At 40.3% G+C, this 26,496-nt stretch overlaps 2 protein-coding genes and 2 non-coding genes across 5 annotated transcripts in view; 2 read left to right on the forward strand and 2 right to left on the reverse strand.

The window, feature by feature from the left end:
* LOC145456519 (protein arginine N-methyltransferase 1-like) overlaps positions 1-26,496 on the forward strand; it is a 340,886-nt gene that overhangs the window by 220,408 nt on the left and 93,982 nt on the right. The window lies entirely within an intron of this gene.
* Positions 2,972-24,882, forward strand: LOC145455925 (uncharacterized). 2 transcript variants are annotated; one of them, XM_080333956.1, is made up of 3 exons: positions 2,972-3,169; positions 3,223-3,322; positions 24,494-24,882. In XM_080333956.1, exons 1-3 carry the CDS (start codon positions 3,136-3,138, stop codon positions 24,768-24,770), a joined length of 411 nt encoding a protein of 136 aa, XP_080190082.1. In that variant the 5' UTR covers positions 2,972-3,135; the 3' UTR covers positions 24,771-24,882. The 2 variants fall into 2 exon arrangements, with proteins under 2 accessions (XP_080190082.1, XP_080190084.1); XM_080333958.1 differs by having other exon boundaries at positions 2,986-3,169; positions 24,603-24,882.
* Positions 8,121-8,202, reverse strand: Trnas-aga (transfer RNA serine (anticodon AGA)). Its single transcript has one exon. It is a non-coding gene; the product is annotated as a tRNA-Ser (tRNA).
* On the reverse strand, positions 8,205-8,277 carry Trnat-ugu (transfer RNA threonine (anticodon UGU)). Its single transcript has one exon. It is a non-coding gene; the product is annotated as a tRNA-Thr (tRNA).

Below are 26,496 nucleotides of genomic sequence, written 5' to 3' on the forward strand. Positions count from 1 at the left end.
CGCATGTCAAATATATTTGTTTGGGGGGATATACACATGGCGGCCGAGCCCTCTATCGAAAGCAACTGCTCGAAAGTCGTCGTGAATATCACTTAAAATCATGCGTGTGACTTTCCGATGGTACGCAAAACGGCCGCATGTGTGCTTTGGTTGTAATTAAATTGGTAATCCTTTGTCATTCGAATGTCGAATCGCAGATATGGCGTAGGCCGAGTTGTCAGTTGAATATTTTTTAGTCCAAAAGCACAATTGCCTCACCAAACATGAGCCTGACCTCACGTCACCGATAGTGATATATAGCCTATAAGGAATGACGTGTTTAACTTCATTTCAGTCTTGACAGGTGCTGATTGCAGGCCTTTCGCTCTATCCGAGATGGATTTGCCTGACAAGCAAAATAGTTTCTGTTATATTCAGAATAATTAATTAGGATATAGTGTGGTGGTCTTGCTAGATTGCGTGTATCCGATCACGACGCCGTATGTGCAAATTAACAAATACAACACAGATACAGGCAAACGGTGAGCACAGCTATATATAGTGGTCAATTATCAGCTCGAACAGAAATCCCTTCTTCTGACACAAGCGCGGTTGGAAGAATTGAATTTATGGCGCTAAATGTGCAGACAGATGGAAAAGTGTTCGGCCTCCTCTTACGTAGCCTACTAAAACACGGCATTAGTGGAAATCCCACATGAATACCTACGCCAATGGTAAGTACCACACAAGCCAAGGCCACAGTCGATACTGGCAATAATTGGCCGTGTTATGTTGATGCAATATCACTTTAACTGGAAAACAATAATTTTGGTCTCGAAAGAGCATCTACTTCAGTTATGATATCCACGTATAGGCCTATGACGCAAACATCTGCGCGGATAAATACTGACGTAGTTATTTTTAGTATAGGCCGTGCCCCCATCAAAAATCTACCGTCACGGTAACTTTTAGCACACGTGAAATTCTCTGCTAAATCATTTCCAATGCAAGAAATAGGACGTTATTTATTGATGTCCTTGATGTTTTGCGGCATATGCACCAACTCCTGATAAACATACACACGATCTGTGCATGTGCAATTGTGCATGCCATGAGTGCATGATGTGCATATATGCCATGATAGATGCATAAATACACTTTCCGCGAATCGTGAGTTCGTTTCTTGAGATTTAGTCATAGGGAAATTTCTCAGTTTTCTTTCCACATAAATATTTGCGATTTGCTCGGGGTATCCGTTATCAAATAACTTTTTCGGAATGTATTGAAGTTTCAAATGTCATTTCACATCCTAATCATCAATCGCCTGCGTACAAAACTGCCCATCAGATTGAGATTTTTGCGCGTCTGACAGAACGAATTTCAACGCAAATGTTATCCGGTAAATGTAGGTTTCCGATAAACCGAGGCAACGAAACTGTATTTTGAAGCAGCCGTATTTTGAATTAATCATTCTCATTATAACAACAAGTATACAGAGTCACGAATAGCATAAAACAACGCACATTGCGGTATAACAGAGACAAGTAGCCGAATAACAAGTCAACACCAATAAAACATTCCTATAGGAATAGAGATCTCGAAGAAAAACATCGTCTGCGATGCGAACCAAGCGCACGTTTTATAACTGCCGCCAACTCACTCTGAGAAAACAAGTAAGATGAATGTCGACATCAGAATGTAAAGATGATGTCGGAAGAGCAATCCGTTTCAATTTCGTCCCAGGTCGATTTGAAGTTTGCACGAAATCAGAGCCGCTCAACGTGGCATCATTCGGTTTAGCTAGAACTATAACTTGTGGTCGCTTAATAGCAGAGATAGAGCAAATCGTGGCAACAACACTCGACAACGGATGTGACGCATATTGTTGTTGCATTTGCTACTCCCGGTGTTTCAACTACTTTGATCATTTACATCAGCTGATTTTGTTCATTATGCATGTGCTAACTGATGCAACAGGGCCGAGATTGTTGGCACAGATCATATAAAAAAGCTTAGATATACCTTCAACACTTCGTTAAAATATTTTGAGTCTACCTCGATCGGTATTGTATCTGAAAATTTACGATCACAATATCTCGCATATTATTTCATACCTGTCACACATAGTATTGGGGTCTGGATCCTTATTCGACAAAATGGAATCCGGACCCGGTTTCCGTCTCTTACGTGAAAAACCAGATTCTGGAAATGGTTGACCTCATATTTTTTCGAATTCTACCAACTTATCGAAGCTTTCTATTATCAGTATTCTTAGAAATGATGATATGTCTCAGAAATATTCCGGCTCCAAATTCACACAAGACAACGAAGTAAATAACCGGGTGGAGAGTTACTTTCACGCGCTAGAAATCCGGAACAGCTTGCCGGATTCCTGCTCTAATTGAAGTCGAGATAGGAAACGACTCCGTCCGAGTATTGCAACCAGATAGGTTTTGAATTATGCTCATCTAGACTCAAAACTATAGAACTACTCACTTTATTTACAACTCGCAACTAGAACCAGAACTACTCACTTTCCTAAATTAGCAACTAGAACTAGAACTATAGAGCTAACGACCTTTAAAAATCTGCAACTGATTCAATTCTGAATCAGCTAATACGAATTAATGAAGTGCATTTGAGATTGGAAATATAGGATACAGAATCGGCATTTCAAAAGGACGGGGTTATGAGTTTCAAATAGAAGGGGTTTCGAACCCCTGGATGCGCCACAGCCGTGATGTCTAGTAGTGATGACTATGAGCTAGCAATGACCGCAAGAGCAGCACACAACAAAACACGTGTATCGCGATTTACGCCCAACAACTACACTTGTTTTTTAGTTGTTCGACGACTATGATCACGTTCAAAATCAGTATCTGGAACCAGAAGTAGAACTATATTGAAAGTTTCTTCAAATCTGATTGCAACCGATGCCTCTGACGCCACTCTCCGAGCAAAGTTGCTGACGGCAATTTCCTGAAGCAACGTTCGCAGTTTACTGAAACAGTCGCTCGAGTCTATAGCAATGCAAAGACAGGAGTGGCGAAGTCAGTGGAAAGGTGTTTCTGCGAGCGGATTAAATCGGTTTGTTTCGAACTTACGCTTTCTTGTGACAGTCTGTAGGCGAAAGTTGCTGCGACAAGTTGGTCAACGATGTCAACCACGGGAGCGAGTGATGTCACCCGAGGTGCGTTATCAGGCGACTTGAGATGACGACGTGACAATGCGTTTGTGTTACAGGCGAGGGTCATTTGAAACGGGACGTTCTGGCAGGCGCGTTGACGGCAACTTGTTTCGTTCTTCTACTTTTAACCACATTGTTGGTTTGGCTTGCCAGAAGGTTAGCTTTTGATTCTACGATAGAGATGTACAGGATCAAGTTTGGGATCCTAACGGGAAAGCAATGTGGCAAGTTTTTCCGAAACAGTATTGGATCTGGATTCGTAATTTTGGCCGAGTGTCGGATTCCCGGATCTGAACAAGATTCTGAATTTCTAGAGTACAGGAGAGTGACGTTGTGTTTGTTGATGCTTCGTATCAACTTCAACCGGGCTATTAGTTTCAGCATTGCACCACCATTTTAAAAGAATAAGAAAAATATCGAGGACCTGAGATGGTCAGATTAATCGTCTGCAGGACCAAAACAGCACTTCGTAAGCGACCCCCCCCCCCCCTCCAAAATAAATTGATCTTGGCAACCCTCCAACCCTCCCCCCATAGGGTGATAAACCCGATTTATTTTACAATTTATGATTGAATCGGCTATGATCGAGAATTGCATATATATAGCTATCATTTTTTCACATTCTCTCTGCTCACGTAATCAGATTTACCGGTAGAGCTGAGTGAGATTTCTTGGAAAATGTAGGGGCAGTAAATAACAATTGAACAGCTTCCGGCGGACCCGTTGGTATAATGATTTCGTTTCATTATGTTATTTCGTGACCTCCTGTCTGCTATGTCGAAAGATATTAAAATTACCGAAACGTACTAAACTATAAAAGACCACACGATTTCAAATTGTTATTTCTTCACGGGCAAATAATTATAATTTTACCTTGCGGGATTAAATTTGTCTTGTGGGGTTCAAATTGCCAGGACAGGAACATTCGGTGCCAGTCATTTAGCGCCTATGGACAATTAAAAAACATATATATATAAATATATCGAAGTTTTCGGTCAGCATATACGCGGTTCTTTTCGGCCAAGGTTTTCTCGCTGCCGATCGTTCTGGCACACTGCTCAGAGTCGCATGTTACATGGCCGCCTAAAACTTCATATGTCTTTGGGGCGTCGTGGCGCTGTAATGGCCGACGTCGAAATGCCAATTTCTATAAATCATGCGCATTTTTTCTTGGGGAAGGGTATCCTATAATCAAGATAATTGGAAACATTAAATCGGGAGCACCGCTAAAATTTGTAGAAAAAGTTCCAGCGATTTTCAATCGATTATTTTATAATTTAAGGTAATTCACGAAATAATTTTGGGCCCCAGTCGAGCTCGGGCCCCACAATTGGGGGTTTGGGGAGCTGCAGTTACGGTCCTGATCGTCGGGGGTACTCAAGTAGAAGTCACGTCCTAACTATCTGCTCATATATACAACTCGAAGTAGCTATTTACAATCAATTGGATAAATGATTTTTACGACTATAGTTTCGCATTAAAAACTGCAAACTGTTGAGCACAAGTAGAAGTATTCTATAATTATAAGAACTTGAGTAAGTAGTGCGGCAGAGTTCAGTGTAAAATTCAAAGTCCGAAAGTAAGTAGTTTTGAATAGTAGAAGTGGTAGTAGTTTAAAGCACTTGAGTGGGTTTAGTTGGAAAAGCATACTTGAGTACTCTGAAAACGTAGCAGTTTGTTACTCAGAGAATAATGCGTATTTCCACCCTTGTACCACCCGTGATCTACGGGTGTGAATATAGACAAATGGTCTACAAAACTATAACATACCTCAGACGTACACCACGATATATATCATATACAACACTTTAATCCAGATTATGATTGCACGACTGGACGTAGCCATGTAGGACTTATAACTAACCGTGATACAATTCTGAGTTAGCACTCTTTGCGTGTACACACGCGTTTCGCCAAGAGTGCACCTCAATCGAAAACATGGTCAATGGATACTAATTGCTCATCTTTAAGCAGGATTTATTTAGATCTGGAATTTAATATCGAAAATCCGAAACAGGGTCCGGGTTGGATCAGTATTCCGTTTCATCAAGCCGTATCGGATCCTAATCCTGAAAATATATGATCCGTCCATCTCTAGTATCTACGTCGTTTGGTATCATCAGCATTACGTTAGGGTTGCCATACGTCCAGAACTTCCCGGACATGTCCGGAATTTCACTGTTGAAAGTGCGTCCGGGAGGAATTTCTAACATATGCCTAAATGTCAGGAATTTTGAAGGTTTGAAATAATAAGCTCATAATATATTTTCGTAAATCCACATAAACAGTATTATTTTGAGCCGATTTATGCTACATGAAGTTTTTCGTCGCGCTGGGCGCGATTTAGTATCATGTATATTGGTTTTAATATGGGGACTACTATACCCTCGCAAAAACTGCGATCAAAAATAAATGAAAATAACATTCATTTGCAAAAATAAGTCTAAATATAATTGCAATTACAAGATAACGGTACATTCGTAGAGTCGGTTTACGTCGTTAAGATGCTTTATTCAAATATAGGGGTTCCAAGCCTGGGAGTAGTTTGCCTATATTCTGGAGTTCGCGAAGACGTTGAACGTTATCAGCTTTAAAAATAGGCCCTGAGTAAGTTTGGGCAATTGTGCCGACCTTAAATTAGTAATCAGCTCGTCGAATTTTGAGTTGGGCCACGGACCAAATGCATCGATTACGCTACGGTGGGCCAAAGATCAGGGTTCATTTGGGCGGGAGGAGGCTGAAAAAATGTGGCTTCGGCGCTGGTTACAACTTGTAACACACAACCACATACTCCTGAACCGCATCGTGACCACCTCTAGTCGATAGACGAAGCGTTGCTGGCGTGACGTCATATTGATCGATAATGCACTCATACCTCATTTTGAAATCCGCTAGTGGGCGCTAAAGAGCGTCCGGAGTTTGTCTCACTAAAATATGGTAACCCTAGTCTACTGCTAAGGTAATATAACGCACCCGGCGCTTGCGGAATCCAGATTTTCATTTAAACAGTGAGTGATATGTTTATTACTTTTGAGATTGAAATGTCGATGAAGCGCTGTATATTGCAGCAGAAAGACACATTTTCACAATACACTAAACCAGGGGTCTCAAACTCGAATGTGCTCGCGGCAAATTTCCCAGTTTTTGATGGCGCTACGGGCTGCAGCAACAATAAGAGAGGTATTCTATGTTGTTGCTTGTGGTATTCATGGTGTTTGTCGACTACTATGGTCATTTACACTAGGCCAATTTTCTTCATTTTTATCTCGTAGCCTAGCTGCCTCATTGTAGCACGGCCCACTTCTAGGCTTTAATAAGACACCGCTTACACGGATGAGATGACGAGGAGGAGCATAGATAAACCGCCCAGGTACTCCAAGTAATTCCAAGTAGGCCTCATTTGACAGGACCTTGATAGACTGGCAGTCGACACACATCGTGAAAATGTAATGTACCATTGTGAATTCACGCAGGCCCCGAAAGAAATCACATTTTTTAATATTTAAATAATATTGTTGTTGTACTTGCCGTAGTTTGTCAAAATAATTAGTTACACACACCATACGAAAGTATAGATGCATCATGACACCGTAAAACAGTGGTCGGGAACCATTTATGTTCGAAGAGCCATATTGGCTCTATTTTTTTTGCATTTTAACTACCAAAGAGCCATACATGCCAATCAACTGCTACGTCACAATTGAAAATTCGTGACGTCATGCTAGCATTCTTTCGATCTCACAACATCGGATCCGTCCTGTGCGACACATTTTCTCTGTAGAAACAGGTATTTGTAGTTCGAAAATAAAGCTCCAAACGAGAGGTAAGGTACAGACGGGCCAAGCCTCACCATTGATACCGCAATTCGTTGTAAATAGCTTAGAATTTATTATAACTGATAATAATCTAATGTTACTGTCACACTGATTCTGAAGATCTAACTACTGATCATCTTCTTAATTCTCAAAGTATTCGGCGTTAACATTACGTTATGCTACACGCATACATTTTATCGCAGGTACGTACTACAGTCTCCACATAGCTACTTGACCAATCAAGAACGTGGATAGCGATGACGTTATTTGTAATTCGAGTTTGTAATTGTGAATGTCACGTGCACGGCAATTCATTTCGCGTCGTAGATCAGGAAGACAATGTGTATTTGAAAAATGCGTTGTGATATCGGCGTCGCCATGTCTGCTATGCTACGTATTGGACAATCCAAGATTTCGGGTATACATAGAATTCGCGAGTGATATTGGTCGCCGGCGCGACAGTAACTTAAATTTGAGGATTTTGAAAAGAGGGAACCGAGCCCCTAAACCCGAAAACGGCGATGTCTTTTGCTCTCGAAAACATGTTTATACTGCCACGAGATGTTTATTCTGGCCGTGATGAAAATTTACTAACAAGTTGCAATATTGATCAATTCAGCAATAAAATAAATATTTGGCAAAAGCCATATCTTATACCCAAAAGAGCCATATATGGCTCGCGAGCCATAGGTTCCCGACCACTACCGTGAAAGCTGCCGCGTTATAGTTTTGCAGCAGGAGGACATTTGATGTGCCACAGTTATTGGTCGAATATTTTAGAATTTACCACAGATTGATCGGATATCAGTGACAATGTTTTGGGAGCCGAATTTTTGAAAATTATGACGTTCAGACCAGCTTCGGAATTTCCGACTGCATTCAAATTGCGATCACTCTGAGGATTATTCTGGGGAATTGTGTTCTCAAAATTAGGTATGAAGAGACTCTACCTGTTCTACAGTCCACCGCTCTACACAACGGTAACATTAGAAATAGAGAAAATTCCTTGAGGGCGTGAACTATCAAGCTATGAATAACGTTAACAACGGTTACTACGCGTGAACTATCAAGCTATGAATAACGTTAACAACGGTTACTACTACATTCTCAAAAATTATTCGACTGCAAATAAATTTACGCGTCGTCGGCAGGACTCGAACCTGCGCGGGCAGAGCCCAACAGATTTCTAGTCTGTCGCCTTAACCACTCGGCCACGACAACTGAGCCACCCGTGAGGATTGAACTCACGACCCCTGGTTTACAAGACCAGTGCTCTTATCACTGAGCTATGGCGGCTTACGGTACCGCCAACGCCCACCATACTGACACAAATCGCGATCATTTTGAGGTAGATTAATTTTCGTTCTATAGAAGTCTTACCATAGGTCCTCCTTTAGGAGGATCTGATCTCTAGGGATGGTGTGAAATTGAGGTTCACGTTCGCGTTCTGTGTGTGAACCTCAGAAATTTAAAGGTTCACGTTCACAAACGAACTTTGGTAGGTTCTGCTCTGTGAACCTTTTTTTATATATTACAATTTCTTCACTTCATTATAACATCATTGGTTAAAATTTATTGTACTTCAACTGCGGGCCATTATATGCATGGCGCTGGCAGCATGAGAAAGATCAGACCGTTAAGGCGTAATCTTATATTCCCTTGCGAGTCCTCGTCGAAATTGTTAGTCAAGCAACAAAGGATATTGATTTCATGCGATTATTATATCATTTGATTGCCGCAGTCGATACATTTGGCAATGTTTAAAACGTCAATATGTACTTCAGCATTGTGGCATTATGTGGCCCGATTCGTCACTAGGTAATAGGTAACGTGTACTGTACATTAATAAAGGCTATCTCTTCACTGAAATGTAGGTTTGCAATTCGCAATATGACGTCACGTGACGTCATGACGACCACGTTCGCGTTCACACAGAACCTTTCAAAAAGGTTCGCGTTCACACGAACCTGAACCTTTCAGAGGTTCACACCATCCCTACTGATCTCCCTTTTAACCGTTTCGCACCGGCGTGTATATTTTTCGACATGCCGGTACGAGAGAAGGGTGCCGTAATTGAAACCACGATATATTACATATTAATCGTGCTAGGTCGTTGTTGTTCATTTCTGTGAATAGATATTGTTCGTACAAGTTCATTGATACCTTGTTATTTGATATTTATTATATCGAAGACGTCAAAATCGTATATCAAACACCGTAGATAATTATGTTGCAAAATGCACTGTGTCGACAATTCGCGCGTCATTGACCACTCTCAGATAACGTTCTGTATGTTTCGTTCTAGCCGCCTTCGGGCATAGTTGTTTCATTATGTCAATAGCTAGTGTCCATACAAGTCCACACATATCTTCATATCTGATATTAGTTACATCTAAGCTGATCAAAAGCTATGTGATAGACCGCGTGACAAAAATATCCGCCGAAGCATCATTTCGCAGACACGCGCGTTCCTCATACCCGCCATATACACTGTCGTTTAGTTGGTTTTATTCGTCATAACCAGCTGTAGTTTGTTGCTATGAATAGCGATTGTCAGTTTCTGTTTATATTGTGCTAAAGCAACTATACTAGTTAGTTCTATACCGCTCAAGGTTTCATTTGAAAACCGGGAAGCGAATTCCGTCAGACTACCGTACCAGCCTCAAGCACATGGCTGAATACCCGTCACATAACGTGAAATATATCGTGTTCTAATAGGCATACACCTTCATAGATTGTGTCTGTGAATTGTTGTTGTCTATATGATTCTAAATAACGGCTAATGGTAAAGTATAATTCGGAATACATACAATATTACTCAGCGATTATACCTACGCAAAAGCGTGCGTCTGGGTATACATAGAGCTGTCGTACATCGATATATATCTTACGTTGTAGTAATGATAAGCATTTACAGTAAATCATTATGGTAAGGACTGTAAATATCCGTCTACGAACACTAAAATGACTAATATAGGGTCACAACAGTTAGAGTTATAAGCCTTCGAAGTTACCATACGCGCGCGAATCACGCGCCATGACTCACTCTCTCGGCGGTCTGCCGCGAGCTGACTAAAACGGTCGGCATTGTTTTGATTAGAAATTAGCGCCTGCTAGACGTAGACCGTCGACTCAGGGCTCTCTAGAACGATGAATTCTGAGCCTATACAATACACCAGACTGTATGGTCGTCGAATACCTATACTAAGGTTCATAAGGTCCGCAATTTAGCATTTCTGTTTCCAACCAACGTTTTCACGGCTTGCTCTTGATATAAGTGGCCAGACACAGAGCTCGAAATGATTTGAGTGGCGCAATCGGATCCGCGTTGAAATTCTGAATCGAACGCTACCTTGTTTACCGGGCTCCAATCCCATTAAGGCACAGTTTTTCGATTTTGAAAATTGAAGTAAAATTTTTCGAAAATTGCAGCCGTTGCCATTCGGTTAAGGAAATCGAAAATGTTATTCGAGGACGCCTAAATGTCCTCATCTTTGGAAATTCGTATTTGACTATAGATAATTTGACAGCTATAGGCTAATGGTCATTGTCAACTGCAAATCGCCATACATTACGCGAAATACACCGTGCGGACATTGCGGAGTGGTTAATTCGGGAGTCGAGTAGGAGTGATGAGCTTTTTTATAGTCAACTCAACAAGATTTACATTTCCCGCAAATATTTCAAAATCAGCTATTTTCGATTTCGGTAAACTAACTTTTGTAATTTGATGAACGTGCCCTTCTTTCCCGATTCCAATTCGGTACCATATTCGATTGTCGAGTGAAATTGCCATGGAGAGGTGGAACTAGATACACAACGCTATCGCTATGCTGTCGACTGCGGGCTACCACTGATCGTGTCTATAGGAACTCAATTACGACTTCTGACAAGTTTCCAGACTTTGAGTGTTGGAATGGTGTTGAATCGAAATGTGCCTTGTCATGTCCACATAGCTCAATATTAATGTTAATGAAGGGTTTCCATACGTCCGGAATTTCCCGCACATGTCCGGAATTTCACTATCCGGCCGGAATTTCCAAAATATGCCTAAATGTCCGGAATTTTGATGGCTTGACGTAGGCTCATAACTTTTTCGTAAATAAACATAATAACGTTATTATTGGGAATATTTATGCTACATGAAATTTTCTTCGCGCTGCGCGTTATTTACTGTCACGTTTATTGTTTTTAATATGGGGACTACCACCCTTGCAAAAACTGCAATAAAAAACAATTAGAAATAACCTTAATCTACGGAAATATGTCTTATTGTAATCGCAATTCATGGGAGAACGGTATATTCCTAGAGACGGTTAAGGCTGTTCAAATACTTTATTCAAGGATAGTGGTGCTAAACGTTGGGGTCGTTTGCCTTTATTCTGGGGTTCGCGAATATGATGAACGTAATCAGCTTCCAAAATAGCCCATGAGTAAGTCTGTGCAAAGGTGCTGACTTCTTCTAGTAATCGGCTCGTCAAATTTTGATCTGGGCCACGGAACATTTTCAAATTGAAGATGGAGTCGCGACCATAAAAGTTTGGAAATCAGTATTAGGCTGATAAATAATCTTATCGGTGTAACATGAACATGACTTATGTACCATTAGGCGCCCTGTATTTTCAAAGTCATCGCCCTCCACCTGCTCTACCGCTAACTCTGATCATGAGGACGGAGATCGGATAAGACTCAATCGTAGTATATGGAAGAACCAATATTTTTGACAGAATTCATTTATGAAATTTAACGATCAGATGCATATAGAAACCAGATGCATATAGCAAGCCCTCAGAAGTTGTATCGATTACCGTATGGTTAGGGTTACCATAGTTTGGAAATCTAAAAAGAGGACACTTTTTCAAAAATTTGAGACTTGCAAAACCGGACATGAATTCTCAAAATTCGGTGAATTTTTCCCACTTTGTGATCGGTTGACTAAAAAAAAAAAAAATTCACTTCTCGCCCAGCCGGAGCGTCACTTCTGTGCTAATTTACGCCATATCTAAATATGACCAAAAAAGAGGACAAAATCTCAAAAAAGAAGACAAAAGGGCGTCCTCCGAGGACACTTTCAAAAACGTCGAAAAAGAGGACAAATCTTATTAAAAGAGGACGTAAGTAGTGTAGTAGATCGCTCAACCGGTGGCAGGGGCTCTTATGGGCGCGGCGGTGAGGTGCCTGAAAACCGGGGGTGACAAGCGGCTCTTATTTCTTATGGCGGTGATGATGAGCGGCTATTGCGTCTTATGGCGGGGGTGGTGAGCGGCTCTTATTTCTTATGGCGGGGGTCGTGAGCGGCTGGAAAACCGGGGGTGGTGAGCGGCACTTATTTCTTATGGCGGGGGTGGTGAGCGGCTATTGTGTCTTATGGGTGCGGCCGTGAATCACCCTTTCGGTATAGGCATCTCTCGACCGGTAACCCTTTTCGGTATAGGGATCACTCAACCGGTGTCGTGGTGGTAATTCGTACTTTCAGGTATAGGCATCTCTCGCACATCGCATGGAAAACTCGTGGTGGCATGTCGCACTTTCAGGTATAGGCATCTCTCGCACATCGCATGGAAACTCGTGGTGGCACATCGCCCTTTCGGGTAAAGGCATCTCTCGCACGTCGTACTTTCGCATGTCGTGCTTTCGCGTATAGGCTGTGTTGGTGATTCGCCATGTGTTCTTATGGGTGCGGTCGCATGCGGCTATTGCGTCTTATGGGTGCGGTCGTGATTCGTACTTTCGGGTATAGGCTGCGGCGGTGACTCGTATTGAAAACTCGTGGTCGTGATTCGTACTTTCGGGTATAGGCTGCGGCGGTGACTCGTATTGAAATACTCGTGTTGGTGAGTCGTATTTTCAGGTATAGGCTGCGTCGGTGATTCGTACTTTTGGGTATAGGTGGCGGCGGCATACTAACGTGAAACTCGTGGTGGCATGCTAATGTTTTTAGGTATACGCGCGGCGACATGCTAACGACGATAATGTGTCTGTCATGTATTCTTACAGGGTCTCTGCTGATTCACCATGTGTTCTTATGGGTGCGGTCGTGAATCGTACTTTTAGGTATAGACATCTCTCGCACATCATACTTTCGGGTATAGGCATCACTAAACAGGAAATTCACTAATCCGCAGTGCATTGTGCGATTTTGAAAACCAGATGTTGGCGGTTGTATTTTGGACCTGTGCGACCCACTAAATACGTCCGTTTTGGAAATTCGGAGCGCGCACTATCGTATCGATTATTCCACTAATCCAGTCGGTGCTATTACGTTCAGCAGTATTCAGTATTCAGCAGCGACACGAAAAGCGAGCAACAAATAACCGCGCTCGTAAATTAACACTTCAAAAAGTGTAAAATAGATTGCAAATCCCGCGATCGCTAACAAGATAATGTCTCGAACATAACCATTTTTTAGTGACTTGGTGTTAAAGACATACCGATCGCTCACAAGGTAATATTTCCGCAATAAGTTTGTCACAGAGCCGGCGCAGACGGTGATTCGTAAACCAACAATTTGACACTTTCTGGTGGTCGCTATATGTTTTGACACTTCGAACAGTGGCTGACTTTAGTTGCGCGATAAGAATTATGAGAATATTCAATCAATGTATCAATTTACCAACTCGAAATGAAACTTACTACACAGCTCAAGTTGATTCGTATCTGAATGTGTTAATTCGGTACAATTCTAATTATTTCGAGAAATCTTTTCGTGATCTTTTGATTCGACCATAACCCGAATATTACTGACGCCGACTTTCAGCCACATTGAATTATTCGCACACCCGCGCCGCTGTTTTCACACTTATAGAATCAATACCAACTATAATTCTACAAGAATCAAGAATCACAAGTATGTGCATTATACAGTTATTGTCTTTATCAACATGAAATCAAACTCTTAACAAAAACACGCATGTTATCACTCGTCAACTCTATCATGAAAATCCTCGAGTCCTTATCATCAAAAATGTTATAGCGCGGCGTCGGAATCCATTCGTGGGATGTACTAAAGGTAAATCCAGATAATCCAAAATGAAATATTTGGACTTTGACATAGTCTGAATTGAAATATATTGACAAACATGACTACCAACTTTGATCCAGTCACATTTCAAGATCATACTTTGAAACAATCCTTGAAACTTACAACTCTATTCACGACTGAGTTTTCCGTTTATCAGTTTCAGTAAATACTATCGCGATATTATAATGTGTTACTACACACCTTAGAATCAATCAATGAAATAACACCTGTTGTAAATATTTCTAACTTGACAACCACTTGTGCATACCGCGATCGACTTGTGACGCGATGAGTTAAATCGGAATATTTCAATCTATTTGTCGAAACCTTGAACAAACTATCAGGTTATTTTTTGTTGCAATCGAGTGAACGGAAATAGTATTACGTCTCAACATTTCAACATCTTCCCATACACAAAAGAGTAAAATACAAAAAACCTTGTCAAGTCAATCCGTTTGTAACTTACCCAACCAAAACAAAAAGTATCCTTACGAAAAGTAGACAAGACTACGCAAGTAATCACTACAACCAACAAACATATCAAGTTCGGTTTTAGGCATATACCACCAACTCGTCTTATTGGAATGTCAGCAACTCTTTACGGTCATAGTTACAACCACATAAACTAATTTACCCTGCCCACACGTCATGATCATTCCTGAAATCAACACAAACTCGACCACTGACTTGAGTTAACCACAAAACGGCATCAAGTTTTTAATCCACTTGTAGCTGACAGATTATTCGAATACATCGATGGAGAATATTATTGAACTCGTCGGTATTGTTACTTCAACAAATTACACCGACTGCGAAAGTTAATATCGAATGGTAAGACTTGATCACATATTTGTTGAACACAGACATGACAAAGAACATGATCGGGATTTTATAAACTAGTCATATTACTTTTCACATCTATCAATATCAGAATACAAGTCATCAAACTTTTTGTTAAATGTAACATAGCACTTTTGGAATCGGATTCGTTATAGTCGTACAAATTGTTTTAAACCCAACATCAAAACAAAAGGACTTTTTTAGTTCATTGAAATCAAATCATTCGTCTTCGACTTGTGCTTTTTTAGATTGCCCGGGACAATTCGTTTCGAGTGAGTTGTAACCAAAGTCAAGATATCTTTGTGTCCACAGATATGGAAGATGAATATAGCTAACACAATCACGAATCGACGTTTCAGAGTATTTCACAGATGTAATAAACTTGTTAGTGTCACCTATCTAAAAGTACGCACGCGTTCGATTTCCATACCGACTGTTGCGATGTTTAGGATTCACTTACAATAACCACGGGTGAGGATTTAACATCAACGTCGTTACTGGTGGTATTCACAACAGAGAATCGAAACATTACACAGTGTGAAAATATATCTTTGATATCAAAGCATTATCCCAAGTACACGATTAATAGTCAACTCCGTTCACACTTTCTATAGAACGTGCTAAATGTAAAATATCACGAGGTTGCACTCTAAGACTTTGATCATTACAAAAGTAAATTGGAATATGTTTGCTGGATGCATTCAATTCAGCTAGAAATGTCTAGTGCACAACAATCGTAATATCAAGGAAGTCCTTGCTATCACTAAACGTGTTTTGTATCGTTGTTCATTTGTAGTATTGATTGAAATTGTTTTTGAACACTCAAATAATAATTCCCGACATGAAACCAAGCCGCTGAAAGTCGTTACCATAACAAAGAAACAATTTGTACGATGTTTGGCAAATGTACCCTATAGTTAGGTGTACTAGAATTATTTGTGTAACACATACACCGACAATGCAATCGAAATTTTTTCCGTTGTCATTCGCTAAAGTAAATGTCATCACAATCACTAAAAGACGTTACTCGGACGTGCTTGAATTCTAGGCACAGTTCTGATTTACCCAACACAAGACCCAAGGACAACCCTAGTTTCAGTCGAACACAGATATCCAAAATATCGCACACTTCGCTATTCCTAAAGCGCAAACACCCGATACAAAATATTACTTGTTGTGTTGTTGCGGCATCATCTTCACAATATCACCCTCAATACAAATGATGTTTATGTGTAACATGCTATTGATTTGAATCACACCCACCTGACGGAAGAGGATTTACTCAATCTTTACAAAATGGATATTGACCAACATCACATCGCCGGATTGTATCTGTTTTGCTGGATACGAGTTATGTTAGTTTAACAGTAAACAAATTTCCACCTCTTGGATTATGAACTCAATGCGTTAGCAGTCATTCAATATTTTGTTTGTGTCAACTAGTTACTTGGTATGTTACTCCACAACTCTTACAAAAGTACGAAGGATATTAACATCACACTAAGTAATTAACTTTACTCGATATTCTCGCATTACGAAACTAAAGAATGGTTGGTTAGACTCTACAAACTGTTTCGATATCACAAGACCTGTATTGTCTGAATGGGTGTTCATGTATCTTAATAATCAAATAGTTCAACACAGAACTAGTACTAACAGAAACATCAGAGTTGTTTACACAAAAGTTTGTATGTGTACAGTATGCGAATACCATGTGTAAGTCCAGCACAATTGCGGTATCCATCCGAGTTTAGTTAACACAAATTTATTACAACGGACCCACGTAAACTTTCGTGAAGGAAAAGCATACTCACTTCCGGATGGTTCTATCAATGCCATAACAATAAATCAGCTACTTCAACAAAAGAGTACATATGTTTTCTAGTCGCGGTCCCTAAATCATACACACGAAACAATCTACTTTTGCTAACGAAAAGTGCTGAGTCATCACATAATCACCCTCACAACAAAACAGCTAGTAGATATTATCATTCAAAATATTCCTAACCCTTTACACACCAGTGACAAATCATACAACGAATATGTTTTGTGGGTCGAATTGTTGTTCAGTGTCAAGTCTACCTGTTGAAACTTACATTAAAACAACACAGTCACAATTCAATTAAAACCACGAATCTATTTTCATTTCGTCACATACAGAAAAATAAATTTTCTTTCCCCAACACATACTTGTAACCAATCGCTTTCATTAAACACACAACTTCATAAAAGTATTTACTTTCTACAACATAGACATTCCGATGTAGTCAAGAAATATTTTTATTAATCAAAATCTTCGACTTCTGTTTACGGTGTTAGTGTGTGCCTGTCATACACGTGGAGCCCGTATTAAAATGGACACGACACAACTGAATGTAAGGAGATAGAAGTCTATCGCATAGATTTACATGTGGTCTTCGCTACGGTTTCAAAAAAACGAATCATCTCTTTTGCATTGATCTAGACCGAGCAAGTTAGTTAATGACCATGATTGTGTTTGTCATATGCGAATGATAGGGTTACTGTCAAATCTACATACAACAACCTTCTGGCACTCATAATAGCAATTTCATTCTCTCCCTTCGTAGTCATATATCCCCAACTTGGCTTTTTTGTTCATCGACAGCTGCGTTTAACAAGACCAACGACACTGAACCCACGACGTTTACCTATGCAAAATTACCACTTTCTCTTGGCAGTCCGTCGTTTACCTGGCTAAACATATCATTTTCAGTTGGAAATCTATTTTTTCCCAGAGTAAGAAACCTTTTTCACTTGGAAATCTATTTTTCCCTGGGTAACAAACCTTTTTCACTTGGAAAGATATTTTTTCCCCGGGTAACAAACCTTTTTCACTGAGCAACAAACCTTTTTCACTTGGTGGTCCGTCGTTTACCTGAGTAAAAATATCATTTTCCTTTGGGGATCTGGCGTTTACCCAGTGTAACAATACATTTTCTCTTGGTCATCTAGCTTTTCCTAGAGTAACAAAACCATTTTCATTTTGAAATCTGACAAACATACCTGACAATTTGATATTTTTGTATATTGTTACAACGGATAGCGACAAAATATACACCAAAAACAACTCCAATACATTTGTGTAATCGCATATTCACTTGTGCTGATGCAACCCATCAAAATCATCGGTTACCCACATGCAATGTGCTGTTGTACATCGACGTTTATGTTTTTGGAAAATTGGACAATAGGCTTCGATAGTTCTGTGATGTCCGGGCTCGTGCTTTGGATTTTCCAGAGTCAAAATGTCTGAATAAAACACCTCCTTGACGATGGTTGGTATGTGGATAACGGTGTTCGGAAAACGGTTGGATTTATGTCACCCATCGCGATAACAATTCCAGGTTGAGTTTTCCCCCGCGTGTTTACTATATTGTGTCTTTATTGGTCATGTATGTCTCGACATTCAGTTTGAAATCGGAAACCCTGATAAAGTATGTAACCGGATCCGGATATCAACTCTGAATCGATAAACCAATGAACAATATTCAAAGTAAACATGTTACACCCTGTGTTTACACGAAAAAATACCATCCAGACATACGTCGCGCTTGTTTGCCCACATCAGTATACGCGTAAATGGAGGTGTGTGACATTGCATGCAATGTGTTGGTATACAAACATCGATCCACAGACATTATCATAGCCGGTAGTTTTGATGTAGATCGAATGTCATCACACCCGATAACAATGTCATACCAATAAGCCAAAATGAAAATGGTTTTGTTACTCTAGGAAAAGCTAGATGACCAAGAGAAAATGTATTGTTACACTGGGTAAACGCCAGATCCCCAAAGGAAAATGATATTTTTACTCAGGTAAACGACGGACCACCAAGTGAAAAAGGTTTGTTGCTCAGTGAAAAAGGTTTGTTACCCGGGGAAAAAAATATCTTTCCAAGTGAAAAAGGTTTGTTACCCAGGGAAAAAATAGATTTCCAAGTGAAAAAGGTTTCTTACTCTGGGAAAAAATAGATTTCCAACTGAAAATGATATGTTTAGCCAGGTAAACGACGGACTGCCAAGTGAAAGTGGTAATTTTGCATAGGTAAACGTCGTGGGTTCAGTGTCGTTGGTCTTGTTAAACGCAGCTGTCGATGAACAAAAAAGCCAAGTTGGGGATATATGACTACGAAGGGAGAGAATGAAATTGCTATTATGAGTGCCAGAAGGTTGTTGTATGTAGATTTGACAGTAACCCTATCATTCGCATATGACAAACACAATCATGGTCATTAACTAACTTGCTCGGTCTAGATCAATGCAAAAGAGATGATTCGTTTTTTTGAAACCGTAGCGAAGACCACATGTAAATCTATGCGATAGACTTCTATCTCCTTACATTCAGTTGTGTCGTGTCCATTTTAATACGGGCTCCACGTGTATGACAGGCACACACTAACACCGTAAACAGAAGTCGAAGATTTTGATTAATAAAAATATTTCTTGACTACATCGGAATGTCTATGTTGTAGAAAGTAAATACTTTTATGAAGTTGTGTGTTTAATGAAAGCGATTGGTTACAAGTATGTGTTGGGGAAAGAAAATTTATTTTTCTGTATGTGACGAAATGAAAATAGATTCGTGGTTTTAATTGAATTGTGACTGTGTTGTTTTAATGCAAGTTTCAACAGGTAGACTTGACACTGAACAACAATTCGACCCACAAAACATATTCGTTGTATGATTTGTCACTGGTGTGTAAAGGGTTAGGAATATTTTGAATGATAATATCTACTAGCTGTTTTGTTGTGAGGGTGATTATGTGATGACTCAGCACTTTTCGTTAGCAAAAGTAGATTGTTTCGTGTGTATGATTTAGGGACCGCGACTAGAAAACATATGTACTCTTTTGTTGAAGTAGCTGATTTATTGTTATGGCATTGATAGAACCATCCGGAAGTGAGTATGCTTTTCCTTCACGAAAGTTTACGTGGGTCCGTTGTAATAAATTTGTGTTAACTAAACTCGGATGGATACCGCAATTGTGCTGGACTTACACATGGTATTCGCATACTGTACACATACAAACTTTTGTGTAAACAACTCTGATGTTTCTGTTAGTACTAGTTCTGTGTTGAACTATTTGATTATTAAGATACATGAACACCCATTCAGACAATACAGGTCTTGTGATATCGAAACAGTTTGTAGAGTCTAACCAACCATTCTTTAGTTTCGTAATGCGAGAATATCGAGTAAAGTTAATTACTTAGTGTGATGTTAATATCCTTCGTACTTTTGTAAGAGTTGTGGAGTAACATACCAAGTAACTAGTTGACACAAACAAAATATTGAATGACTGCTAACGCATTGAGTTCATAATCCAAGAGGTGGAAATTTGTTTACTGTTAAACTAACATAACTCGTATCCAGCAAAACAGATACAATCCGGCGATGTGATGTTGGTCAATATCCATTTTGTAAAGATTGAGTAAATCCTCTTCCGTCAGGTGGGTGTGATTCAAATCAATAGCATGTTACACATAAACATCATTTGTATTGAGGGTGATATTGTGAAGATGATGCCGCAACAACACAACAAGTAATATTTTGTATCGGGTGTTTGCGCTTTAGGAATAGCGAAGTGTGCGATATTTTGGATATCTGTGTTCGACTGAAACTAGGGTTGTCCTTGGGTCTTGTGTTGGGTAAATCAGAACTGTGCCTAGAATTCAAGCACGTCCGAGTAACGTCTTTTAGTGATTGTGATGACATTTACTTTAGCGAATGACAACGGAAAAAATTTCGATTGCATTGTCGGTGTATGTGTTACACAAATAATTCTAGTACACCTAACTATAGGGTACATTTGCCAAACATCGTACAAATTGTTTCTTTGTTATGGTAACGACTTTCAGCGGCTTGGTTTCATGTCGGGAATTATTATTTGAGTGTTCAAAAACAATTTCAATCAATACTACAAATGAACAACGATACAAAACACGTTTAGTGATAGCAAGGACTTCCTTGATATTACGATTGTTGTGCACTAGACATTTCTAGCTGAATTGAATGCATCCAGCAAACATATTCCAATTTACTTTTGTAATGATCAAAGTCTTAGAGTGCAACCTCGTGATATTTTACATTTAGCACGTTCTATAGAAAGTGTGAACGGAGTTGACTATTAATCGTGTACTTGGGATAATGCTTTGATATCAAAGATATATTTTCACACTGTGTAATGTTTCGATTCTCTGTTGTGAATACCACCAGTAACGACGTTGATGTTAAATCCTCACCCGTGGTTATTGTAAGTGAATCCTAAACATCGCAACAGTCGGTATGGAAATCGAACGCGTGCGTACTTTTAGATAGGTGACACTAACAAGTTTATTACATCTGTGAAATACTCTGAAACGTCGATTCGTGATTGTGTTAGCTATATTCATCTTCCATATCTGTGGACACAAATATATCTTGACTTTGGTTACAACTCACTCGAAACGAATTGTCCCGGGCAATCTAAAAAAGCACAAGTCGAAGACGAATGATTTGATTTCAATGAACTAAAAAAGTCCTTTTGTTTTGATGTTGGGTTTAATACAATTTGTACGACTATAACGAATCCGATTCCAAAAGTGCTATGTTACATTTAACAAAAAGTTTGATGACTTGTATTCTGATATTGATAGATGTGAAAAGTAATATGACTAGTTTATAAAATCCCGATCATGTTCTTTGTCATGTCCGTGTTCAACAAATATGTGATCAAGTCTTACCATTCGATATTAACTTTCGCAGTCGGTGTAATTTGTTGAAGTAACAATACCGACGAGTTCAATAATATTCTCCATCGATGTATTCGAATAATCTGTCAGCTACAAGTGGATTAAAAACTTGATGCCGTTTTGTGGTTAACTCAAGTCAGTGGTCGAGTTTGTGTTGATTTCAGGAATGATCATGACGTGTGGGCAGGGTAAATTAGTTTATGTGGTTGTAACTATGACCGTAAAGAGTTGCTGACATTCCAATAAGAGGAGTTGGTGGTATATGCCTAAAACCGAACTTGATATGTTTGTTGGTTGTAGTGATTACTTGCGTAGTCTTGTCTACTTTTCGTAAGGATACTTTTTGTTTTGGTTGGGTAAGTTACAAACGGATTGACTTGACAAGGTTTTTTGTATTTTACTCTTTTGTGTATGGGAAGATGTTGAAATGTTGAGACGTAATACTATTTCCGTTCACTCGATTGCAACAAAAAATAACCTGATAGTTTGTTCAAGGTTTCGACAAATAGATTGAAATATTCCGATTTAACTCATCGCGTCACAAGTCGATCGCGGTATGCACAAGTGGTTGTCAAGTTAGAAATATTTACAACAGGTGTTATTTCATTGATTGATTCTATTGTGTGTAGTAACACATTATAATATCGCGATAGTATTTACTGAAACTGATAAACGGAAAACTCAGTCGTGAATAGAGTTGTAAGTTTCAAGGATTGTTTCAAAGTATGATCTTGAAATGTGACTGGATCAAAGTTGGTAGTCATGTTTGTCAATATATTTCAATTCAGACTATGTCAAAGTCCAAATATTTCATTTTGGATTATCTGGATTTACCTTTAGTACATCCCACGAATGGATTCCGACGCCGCGCTATAACATTTTTGATGATAAGGACTCGAGGATTTTCATGATAGAGTTGACGAGTGATAACATGCGTGTTTTTGTTAAGAGTTTGATTTCATGTTGATAAAGACAATAACTGTATAATGCACATACTTGTGATTCTTGATTCTTGTAGAATTATAGTTGGTATTGATTCTATAAGTGTGAAAACAGCGGCGCGGGTGTGCGAATAATTCAATGTGGCTGAAAGTCGGCGTCAGTAATATTCGGGTTATGGTCGAATCAAAAGATCACGAAAAGATTTCTCGAAATAATTAGAATTGTACCGAATTAACACATTCAGATACGAATCAACTTGAGCTGTGTAGTAAGTTTCATTTCGAGTTGGTAAATTGATACATTGATTGAATATTCTCATAATTCTTATCGCGCAACTAAAGTCAGCCACTGTTCGAAGTGTCAAAACATATAGCGACCACCAGAAAGTGTCAAATTGTTGGTTTACGAATCACCGTCTGCGCCGGCTCTGTGACAAACTTATTGCGGAAATATTACCTTGTGAGCGATCGGTATGTCTTTAACACCAAGTCACTAAAAAATGGTTATGTTCGAGACATTATCTTGTTAGCGATCGCGGGATTTGCAATCTATTTTACACTTTTTGAAGTGTTAATTTACGAGCGCGGTTATTTGTTGCTCGCTTTTCGTGTCGCTGCTGAATACTGAATACTGCTGAACGTAATAGCACCGACTGGATTAGTTGAATAATCGATACGATAGTGCGCGCTCCGAATTTCCAAAACGGACGTATTTAGTGGGTCGCACAGGTCCAAAATACAACCGCCAACATCTGGTTTTCAAAATCGCACAATGCACTGCGGATTAGTGAATTTCCTGTTTAGTGATGCCTATACCCGAAAGTATGATATGCGAGAGATGTCTATACCTAAAAGTACGATTCACGACCGCACCCATAAGAACACATGGTGAATCAGCAGAGACCCTGTAAGAATACATGACAGACACATTATCGTCGTTAGCATGTCGCCGCGCGTATACCTAAAAACATTAGCATGCCACCACGAGTTTCACGTTAGTATGCCGCCGCCGCCTATACCCAAAAGTACGAATCACCGACGCAGCCTATACCTGAAAATACGACTCACCAACACGAGTATTTCAATACGAGTCACCGCCGCAGCCTATACCCAAAAGTACGAATCACGACCACGAGTTTTCAATACGAGTCACCGCCGCAGCCTATACCCGAAAGTACGAATCACGACCGCACCCATAAGACGCAATAGCCGCATGCGACCGCACCCATAAGAACACATGGCGAATCACCAACACAGCCTATACGCGAAAGCACGACATGCGAAAGTACGACGTGCGAGAGATGCCTTTACCCGAAAGGGCGATGTGCCACCACGAGTTTCCATGCGATGTGCGAGAGATGCCTATACCTGAAAGTGCGACATGCCACCACGAGTTTTCCATGCGATGTGCGAGAGATGCCTATACCTGAAAGTACGAATTACCACCACGACACCGGTTGAGTGATCCCTATACCGAAAAGGGTTACCGGTCGAGAGATGCCTATACCGAAAGGGTGATTCACGGCCGCACCCATAAGACACAATAGCCGCTCACCACCCCCGCCATAAGAAATAAGTGCCGCTCACCACCCCCGGTTTTCCAGCCGCTCACGACCCCCGCCATAAGAAATAAGAGCCGCTCACCACCCCCGCCATAAGACGCAATAGCCGCTCATCATCACCGCCATAAGAAATAAGAGCCGCTTGTCAACCCCGGTTTTCAGGCACCTCACCGCCGCGCCCATAAGAGCCCCTGCCACCGGTTGAGCGATCTACTACACTACTGACGTATGGTAACCCTACCTATGGTAGGCCCAAAATCATCATTTATTTGGGCGGGAGGGGCTGAAAAAAATGTGGTTTCGTTCCTGGTTACACAACACACAGCCTGAACCGGATCGTGACCACCTTCATTCGAGAAGTAAAGCTTTGATAGTGTGTCGTCATATTGACAGACAATGCGATCACACATCATTTGGAAATGCACTAATGAGCGCTAAAGAGTGTCCGGAATATGAGTCACAGAAATATGGCAACCCTACCTTACGTGGCATATACTCGCAGGCGGAGAAAGCACGCGGGTGGCGACCAGACGACGGTCGGCTTCAAGAAAATGGAAGATGCGCCACACAATCAACAGAACGTGACGTTGCACGGTTCTATGCCTGTCAAGTTCGCGTCCGAACCCACGCTCGCCACCTCACGACAAACAGATACGGATACGTGACTTAGTCTCCGTTCGTGAGGTTAACTGGTCCAGAGATATGGACGAAGTGAAGATATCGCAAAATATTTTATGACAGCTTGTTGTCCGAACACTTTCGTAACATGGTGAATGTACAGATTCCGCCTCGTGTGAGTCATGAGTAAGAAGGGCGGAAACTAGTAAACCTGGGTCAGTCTATTGCAGGGGTGTCAAACATACGGCCCGTGTGACGCATCCGGCCCGCCAGATGATTTTATCCGGCCGCGAAGCCATTCCGAGTAGATTGAAAAATACTTGTATTATCCAGTACATTTGTCACAAACGTTAATTTGTTTTGAAGAAAATACTTCCGTTAAATATTCCCTCAAGACAGCAAATATCGAGTATGTTCGTAGGCCACATTACAATCACCTGACTATACGGTGTTTTGGTTTCACACTTGTTACCACCATAGGAACAAATCGGTGACATTGACACTCAATTTCGAAAATGCAAAAAAGTGCACATTGAGTCGAGTTTGATGGAATAATGTGCCAAAAAGTAGTTATTCGCAGAAGCGAAAACAACAATGCCAGACCGTTACATGAAGTTCACGTGGATAATCTATTAAATATCAGTGCATAATCGCGCTGCTGTATCATTTCTGACTCAAAAGATCCCCGGAATCTAGAGAAACCTTAATCGTGATTTAATAGGAATACAACAAATTCCAAAGTCCACGTTTACAGTTCAATCTCTTGTATTCCTCCCAACGCATAAGAACGGCTAACGACAAATTACGACCTAAAGCAAAGGGAGCAGAGAAATGAGTGAACTTTATCGTCGTTATCGCCACTGTTTTAGCAGCGGATCATTAGTGTATCCAACCAGCCAATCATCATCGTCAATTCCATATTTCGCGTATACGGGTGTTGCTACTTGCTGGAATTAAACCCCTGTGATCTGTGATACAATTGTACATCTATATATGCTTGATGATAGAGTATTCAAGTGAAAAAGCCAAGCGTGCGTCCCGCGAGCATTTGGAAGGTTTTAATCCGGCCCGCGACGGAATTTGAGTTTGACACCCCTGGTCTATTGTGAATCGAGTCTGGTCTAGTATCCCTCATTACGACATCATATACCAGTATGAAAGATGTGGAAAGTTCGAGTATGTACCTTTTTAACGGCCACAAATAACAACTGTAACCAGTTCTACATTACAATAAAGATAAGACGTTTTGTCGACAATGCGTATTTCATTGCACTTTGTTACAATGCTGCGGGGTGTTCACGCCGTAACAGTAGCTTAGTGCTTTGATTCGTATGCAGCAGCGCGACCAATCGGGTTTCGAGTCTTCCACTATGGGAAATGCTATGAAAACTATCATTTTGGAAGATAAACTACCCTTTATAGTGCCATGTAGGGCTGAGCAAAATTGAGTACCTCAGTGATTCGATTCTGAATCACGTATTACGTTTCGAGTCGAGTATTCGAGTAGCACTCATTGTGACATCATAGTAGAATGGAAGATGTCAAAAGTTCAAATATGTACCTTTCTTGCAACGCGAAAGAAGATAATGCGTGTTAACCGTGGTAGCCCTGCGATTGGGGGCATGGGCGAGATTTTCGGGGGCCACAATAAGCATGTAATCGCAGCATCTGGGGGCCTCAGACCCCCCATACCGCCTTTCGCATGTTGTTACCTACTTCATATTATTGCGCCTTATGGAACGGGTTAGGTCGTGTGTAGCCTATATGACACTATAAAA

This window comes from Botryllus schlosseri, chromosome 14 (assembly GCF_051294905.1).
Source record: "Botryllus schlosseri isolate E-star chromosome 14, Bs_hap1, whole genome shotgun sequence".
NCBI lineage: Eukaryota > Metazoa > Chordata > Ascidiacea > Stolidobranchia > Styelidae > Botryllus > Botryllus schlosseri.

Coding starts and splice junctions, on each gene's coding strand:
- LOC145455925 (XM_080333956.1), top strand. CDS start 3,136: ATGTCAACCACGGGAGCGAGTGATGTCACCCGAG. Junction 3,170..3,222: donor AGCGAGTGATGTCACCCGAG/GTGCGTTATCAG, acceptor TTTGTGTTACAG/GCGAGGGTCATTTGAAACGG. Junction 3,323..24,493: donor TTGGTTTGGCTTGCCAGAAG/GTTAGCTTTTGA, acceptor TCATATTGACAG/ACAATGCGATCACACATCAT.